The following is a 7466-nucleotide window of genomic DNA, read 5'->3' on the forward strand; positions in this document are numbered from 1 at the left end:
TCGAGTGAAAAACACCACACTTATTGTATAAACATTTTATCAAAATATATACAAGTGTACATATTCTATTTTAAGAAGTAGAGTTTAACTCATATTTTATTTTAAGTTGGAATGCTAAACTTAAGCCTACAATTACTAAGCATTTAGTCGATAAATGTGTAGCTGTTACAGAGTATTTGGCTGCTGTTACATGCACATTTTCAGCCTTAACTCAGGTCTTGTGAGCTTGATCTTGATTTGCTTGATTTGTGGTGTGGTGTCTTCCCTTATATGGCATTCACACATGCAACGGATTTAATATGAGCTGGATAAATAAATATTTGGTTCTGCATCCAATATTCTTTACTTCAGATTTATTTACACCATAAGTTTGTAAGTTTTCACAACAGATTAATGTTCAAGAGTAAATAAAACGATTCAAAAATATTTTAAGTTGGGAAAAATGTGTGCTTTAATAAGGACAGATTAAGTATTCTTGGGTTCCACCCACAAGGAACCCTTTATTTTGAGAACTCTCTACAAGAGAACTTGAACTTTTTTATAATAATATGCTCACTAAACAGATGATAATGCACAGTTTTGTAATTAAAGGCATCTTTTATAGTTATTTGGCTTCAGGTAGCCTATCCCATCAAAAAGTGCTTATTATATATATATATATATATATATATATATATTAAAAGGCCATACATCAAAATGTGTGTGTGTGAGAAAGAGAAAGAGAGAGAGATGAAGGAAATGAAAGTTCAGAGCCATACATGTTTTTTTTTTTGTCTTTTCTTGATTAAGTTTGTGGGTTTTTTTTTTTTTGGTCTTTTCTTGAGTGAATGGGAATGGATTTTTTTTAACAAATTTACTTGCTTTATGATAGGTAGCTGGGGTCTACTTCTACTGTATGTAAAGATGCCATACCCTACGTCACACAATCTGGTAGAGTTTAACCCATTTGATGATTCATTTCAGGTTCGTTTATTTGAATTTTTAAATTCCCTACATCTACATTTTATAAAGTTTAGAGTATTTTGCCTAACAATGTGTTTCTTTGAGCAGATGCCACCATATATACATTCCCCGCCACCGAGTAATCTAGACCACCTGAGTCAAGAAGCGTCGTTGGCGTCGAATGTGCGTATTAGTGCAGAATATGAACAAAATGTTGGAAGTCCATTCATGATGACTGATGAAAGTTTGCATGACGCCGATGGTATTAGAGTTTTGTTTGCTTAGATTTTTCGCTAATTTCAAAACGATACTAATCGCTACTAATCGCTCCATATGGTTATTTTTTTAGAAATGCTCTTCGACATAAATGAAGATATAGATGAAGAAGAAGATTTAGAGGGTACCACTGTTGTTTCGGATGATGAGGTACGAGTTGAAGCACCAAGGTCGGGTATGGAATTCCCCAGTACAAAAGAGGTTAAGACCTATTACAAGCAATATGCCAAGTAAGAGGGTTTTGGTGTACGGTCATTTAGGACTAGGAGAGATGATGAAAGGAGACCGGTGTATGTGACATTTGGTTGTTCCCGTGGCGGGAAGTACCAACCTAAGGGTAACAATATCTCGAGGCCACGGCCAACAACCAAAACAGATTGTAAGGCGAGGGTAAATGCGACCTTGAATAAGAATGAAAAATGGGTATTCACCACTGTTGTAAATGCGCACAACCACATCATTGTGAGGCCCAAGAAGACAAGACTTTTGCGATCTCACAAGTGTCTTGATGAATACAGTCAAAGGATTCTCGAGCTTAATGATAGAGCTAGTATACGAATGAGCAAAAATTATTATTCACTTGTCGTTGATGCGGGGGGTTTTGACAATCTTCAATTTCAAGAGAAAGATTGTCGGAATTTTATTGATAAGACGCGATATTTGAGGTTGGGCAAAGGAGGTGGCGACGCCCTTAATCAGTATTTTCAAAGAATGAGAGATCAGAAGGACGGTTTCGTCTCTAATATGGATGTGGATGATGATGGAAGGTTACGGAACGTGTTTTGGACTAATGCTCAGAGTCGAGCGGCCTATGAATATGTTGGTGACATTGTAACTTTTGATACAACGTACCTAACAAATAGGTACGGGATGCCGTTTGCCCCATTCGTTGGTGTTAACCATCATGGGCAATCCATATTATTAGGAGCAGGGTTGCTTTCAAATGAGGACACACATACTTTTATCTGCTTGTTTCAAATGTGGTTAAGTTGCATGAATGGTAAGGCACCCAAAGCTATCATAACCGACCAAGATCGGGCAATGAAAAATGCTATTGCATGTGTATTCCCCCAAACTCGACATAGATATTGTTTATGGCATATTATGCGCAAACTTCTAGAGAAGTTAGGGTCTCATGCCAAATTCAATGTGGGGTTGAAGACTGATATTCAAACTGCATTATATGACTCACAGACCACTACAGAATTTGAGGAAAATTGGGGTCAACTACTTGCGAACTATGATTTGGTCGGCAATAAATGGCTTCAATTCTTATATGAGGAAAGGTCTTCTTGGGTTCCAGCTTACTTGAAGAGTGTATTTTGGGCTGGTATGAGCACGACCCAACGGTCTGAAAGCATGAATGCTTTTTTTGACAGCTATGTCCATTCTGGAACAACGTTGAAAGAATTTGTGGACCAGTTTGATAACGCCCTTAGAAAGAAGGTCGAGGTAGAGACAATTGCGGATTTCAATTCTACCAACCAAACTATTCCCTGCTTGTCTCATTTTAACATCGAGAAGCAATTTCAAAACTTATATACTAATGCAAAGTTCAAAGAGGTCCAAGGAGAGTTGCTGGGCCTAATGTGTTGCAATTGTTGGTTGGTAAGCACACACGGATGCATTTTAAAATATGATGTCTTGGATGAAATATCTATTGATGACCACATTAAACCAGTCCAATACTCTGTTTACTATAACGAGGAGGAGGTGGAGGTAAAATGCACATGTGCACTGTTTGAGACGAGAGGGATTCTATGTAGGCATGCACTTAGAGTTTGTCAATTGAAGAGAATTAATGTGTTGCCTGATGTATATGTCTTGGATCGCTGGAGAAAAGGCATTAAGAGGAGATACACTTTACTTAGAAGTAGTTACGATGACCAGCGGGATAGATCAGATGCCAAGAATTATGAGCTTGTGGTTAAAAGATGTTCACAATTAGCAACCAAAATTTCCTCAGATAATGAAAAAGTCAGTGCATTACTGCGTGTTGTTAATGACTTTGAGACAAAATGTGAAGGTTCAACACTAGAGTCGACATGCGAGCAAACGAAGGCATAACCAAAGGTGGTCTTGGAGAAGGGTAAGAAAATATTAAGCCCCATTGTGGTCCGAGGGAAAGGGAGACCCCCAAGTAAGAGGAAGGTTTCACCTGTGGAAAAGTTGGCAACAAAGAGGAAAAAACCGGTAATTAATAAATTGGTCTCATGCCTAATTGGGTTTTCGAATATTTTGATTATAATATATGCTCACTTTTGTTTTCGAACATAGACATGCAGGAAAATTTTGGGGGATGCAGATGCAACACAATTGGAAGACAGTAAGAGATCTCAAGAACCCCAAGTTGATGATGGAGTTTGTGTTGGAACGCAAAGCAGCATTCTTACACAATCAACCCAGCCGTCTAATGAGGTTAGAGCTAAAGCATCAAGTTAGAGATGCTTGTACGTAATTTGCATGTGTATGTCGTGGCAAAATTATTATTTATAGTTTGTAGCAATTAATTCTTTTGATGCATTTATAGTTTAAGGGGTGATAAATACCATTTTCAATTTTCCTGCAGCTGAATTGTGTCTAACGTGATGCATTTATAGTTTCAGGGGTGAGATCTGGAGCAATTACTGGTAATATCTGGAGCAATTACTACACTGGTTAATGACTTTGAATTCTTGCACCTGGACTGCCACTTCCTTTTGATGAAGATGTAATTGTATATAAATGCATTTTTTGTACACCTGAATTGTAAAGGCTGTAGGATTCAGCATTCAATATGGAGTTTGTAATTATTATTTTTTGGTAAAAATAACTCTTGGACATTTGATATGTAAAATCAGGGAAATCAAAATCAAGAATATGTAATTACATGGGGTATATTTTTTGAACACTTGAATTGCAATTGTAGGCTGGCTGTCTATTTCAATGCTTATATGAGGAAAGTTTTGTAATTGTAACTTTTTGGTAAAGATACGTCTTGGAATGTAAAATCAGGCTGCTGGAATTTTATTTACATTCTACCAACAACAGTACGGTTTGTAGTCTCAATATCGGTAATTACAAAACAGGAATTTTGATATTCATACAGCTTGCAATTTACATTACAGTACACTTCCAGAGACAGGTCCAAGATGTTTCTGCACATAACAGTAAGTTGGACTTCCACACTACACTCTACCAACAGTTACATGACATTCAAAAAGTCAGTTTGGTAAGTTGGACTTCCACACTACACTCTACCAACAGTTACATGGACACAAAAAGTTAGTTTGGTATTAGAGTTACCAAACTATCCAAACCAAGCCCAAATAATTACAAAAATCACAATCCAATACAAACATAATAATTTATGATTTTCCCTACGAAGCCTTGTCTCTCGCTCTCGCACTTTATCTTCCTTTTTACAAACCTCTTTCTCGCGCACCAATACGTCATCCAACATATTCCAAACTTGACTCTCTCTTCTACGAATGTTCTCCTCTACCAGGTGAAATATATCTGCCCAAATGAAAAATTCACATTTCCTACTTTCAAGCTGCACACAATAAGAACATTTAATTAAAATGAAACTCACTATACTAATTAAGATGAAATAACTTGCTTTACCGTCTTATAATTTGGGCAGGCGAAAAATTTTCTTCCCAAATTTTTCGTTGTGTGCGATGTCTTTAGGGGTGCTTTCAAACCACACCAACAACTTGGTGTTTCCAACACAAATTCATCAATTACAGACGATGATGATTGTGTAGAAGCCATGACTGGTTAAAAAGACACTGCACAGAAGTTCAGATTAGTATAAACATGAAGTTACTGAAACGGGAATTTAATAACACATATTAGTACTAAAACAGATTAGTAAAAACAGGAATTTACTAACTCAGATTACTACTAAAACAGTCTAGTAAAAATAGGAATTTACTAACACAAATTAGTACTAAAACAGATTAGTAAAAATAGAAATTTACTAACACAGATTAGTACTAAAACAGCTTACTAAAAACAGGAATTTACTAGCACAGATTAGTACTAAAACAGATTAGTAAAAACAGGAATTTACTAACAAAGATTAGTAAACAGGAAACAACTCGAACTTCAGATTAGTATCCCCTGTTTTTCTCAACTTTACATTACAATCATTTCCATATCAACACTTTAACTTCATGCATAGGTAGTATTGTTCTGAGGGATCAGTGCACCATACAACAATTTAACTTCAACTAACTGTGGCATGTAGAATGCAAATTGGAATAAATAATCACAATGCAACTTGAAATAAATAATCAGGATGCAACTTGGAACACCATAACGCAGAACCATAGCTTTAACACAAGAAATTTAAACAAATCACCATAGGAATTTACACAGAATCATAGCTATAACACAGGAAATTTAAACAAATCACCATAGCAAAGCGCAGAACCATAGCTATAACACAAGAAATTTAAACAAATCACCATAGGAATTTACACAGAATCATAGCTATAACACAGGAAATTTAAACAAATCACCATGGCAAAGCGCAGAACCATAGCTATAACACTGGAAATTGAAACATAACGTAGAACCATAGCTATAACACAAGAAATTTAAACAAATCACCACAATCCATAAAGCAATTAAACAAATTTAAACCCTAGAATCAGAAATTCCCTCACGCATATCTCTTCGCCTCGGTGCTATTAGGGCTTCGGGACTGAGGGCTTCGGGAATGAAGGAATAAGGGGTTCGGTGGACTGAGGGCTTCGGGACTGAGGGAATAAGGGGTTTGGTGGACTGAGCAAATAAGGGGTTCGTTGTACTGAGGGATGGTTCGCCTCCTACGTTTGAATGGACCGACCTTCGGGACTGAGGGATGCCGCGATGGGCTTCAATGCCCAGATGAGTTAGACACTGCGGAATGGCTTTGATGGCCTTCGTCTTCTCTTTGGGAGGGCAGGTTATAGAGAGTGGGAGTTGCTTAGGGGGTGAGAGTCTAGTCCGATGGCCTTCGAAGAAGACGAACGGACGAAGGGCTCGAGGGGCACGAAGGGCTGAGAGAGTATGGGAGATCAGTGGGGGGTGAGATTTCGAAATAGGTGAGAGTTGTTTAGACTGGAAACTAGAGTCCAGTCCGATGGCCTTCGAAGAAGACGAACGAACGAACTGACGAAGGGCTCGAGGGGCACGAAGGGCTGAGAGAGTATGGGAGATGAGTGGGGGGTGAGATTTCGGAGTAGGTGAGAGTTGTTTAGACTGGAAACCGGAGTCCAGTCCGATGGGCTTCGAAGAAGACGACCGAACGAAGGGCACAGGGCTCGAGGGGCACGAAGGGCTCTTAGGGCTTCCAGAAAATGGGAGATGAGTGGGGGGTACGATTTTGGAGTAGGTGAGGAAATCGGTTCAGTGTTTAGTGAACCCAGTTCACATGTCATGAGTGCACTGATTTCTCCCAAACAGTGGATGTTCCGAAGATTTATTCAAATAAAAATAATAAACGATGGCGAAATGAGACTTCAACATACTTGCCATTTTCTTTCTCCATTAAGCGTACTTCCAAAACATATTGGGATTAGTTTTGGTGGATAACTGTTATTGGAAAGTGTGCTAGGCGAATGAATATGCCAAGTGTTCCTATACCACTGGCTCATTGGATTGAAATCGATGCGCATGGGCCACCCAGTTATCCAATATCCAGTCCCACAGCCCTTTTTTTGCCTTTAAAATATTTTCATCTCATTTTTTTTTATTTTAATCATTATAATTTTTTTAATTTTTATACTAAATAAAATAAATAATTTAATTTTTTTAAATTTTAATCAAAAATAAAATAAATAATTTAATTTTTTAAAATTTTAATATAAAAATAATATATTTTAATAATATTTTATTTAATTTTTAAATTTTAATTTCAATTTTCCCTCTCATCCAACCTCCTCGGACTATGAAAACAAATATAAAAACAAACGAGCCATTACTAATCATGGAAGTGGGGCCGCCGACGTGTAAAATTTTGGACAGCAGATGACGTGGAGAGACGCTGGCCAAAAGTTGGCGCCTTCCTAGCTGGGCACGTCCTAGCCACTTGTTTGAATGGCGGAGACACCTCCTAGAGACCCGACCGTGGTCCCACCTAGACTAATGTCCCCTTCGTAAAAGGTGTAATAATGTTCCTCGTGTCGGTAAATGACCACTAAAGTATTCGCGGAATGTCGAGTGGATTCCCAATCTTACCCTCCTGATAGCCCGCGGAGTTGGGAATCAAATCATAT

The 7466-nt window shown here is 37.8% G+C and overlaps 1 protein-coding gene and 1 long non-coding RNA gene across 2 annotated transcripts; one reads left to right on the forward strand and one right to left on the reverse strand.

Annotated features, from left to right (window-relative positions):
- The first annotated feature begins 903 nt into the window (after positions 1-903).
- LOC122292247 (protein FAR-RED IMPAIRED RESPONSE 1-like) lies at positions 904-3880 on the forward strand. The gene is made up of 6 exons (XM_043100484.1): positions 904-963; positions 1051-1204; positions 1292-1388; positions 1479-3279; positions 3524-3668; positions 3819-3880. The coding sequence occupies exons 1-6, from the start codon at positions 904-906 to the stop codon at positions 3878-3880; spliced, it is 2319 nt and encodes a 772-aa protein (XP_042956418.1).
- A 457-nt stretch (positions 3881-4337) lies between these two features.
- On the reverse strand, positions 4338-5121 carry LOC122290784. Its single transcript, XR_006236553.1, has 2 exons — positions 4825-5121; positions 4338-4753 (listed from the first exon to the last, which is right to left on the reverse strand). It is a non-coding gene; the product is annotated as an uncharacterized LOC122290784 (long non-coding RNA).
- Positions 5122-7466: the final 2345 nt, after the last annotated feature.

This window comes from Carya illinoinensis, chromosome 13 (assembly GCF_018687715.1).
Source record: "Carya illinoinensis cultivar Pawnee chromosome 13, C.illinoinensisPawnee_v1, whole genome shotgun sequence".
NCBI lineage: Eukaryota > Viridiplantae > Streptophyta > Magnoliopsida > Fagales > Juglandaceae > Carya > Carya illinoinensis.

Bases quoted from the DNA above. Each gene is read 5' to 3' on its own strand.
- LOC122292247 (XM_043100484.1), top strand. From the start codon at position 904: ATGCCATACCCTACGTCACACAATCTGGTAGAGTTTAACCCATTTGAT. The intron at 1,205-1,291 runs GTATTAGAGTTT...TTATTTTTTTAG, and splicing joins AAGTTTGCATGACGCCGATG to AAATGCTCTTCGACATAAAT. The intron at 1,389-1,478 runs GTCGGGTATGGA...ACGGTCATTTAG, and splicing joins GTACGAGTTGAAGCACCAAG to GACTAGGAGAGATGATGAAA.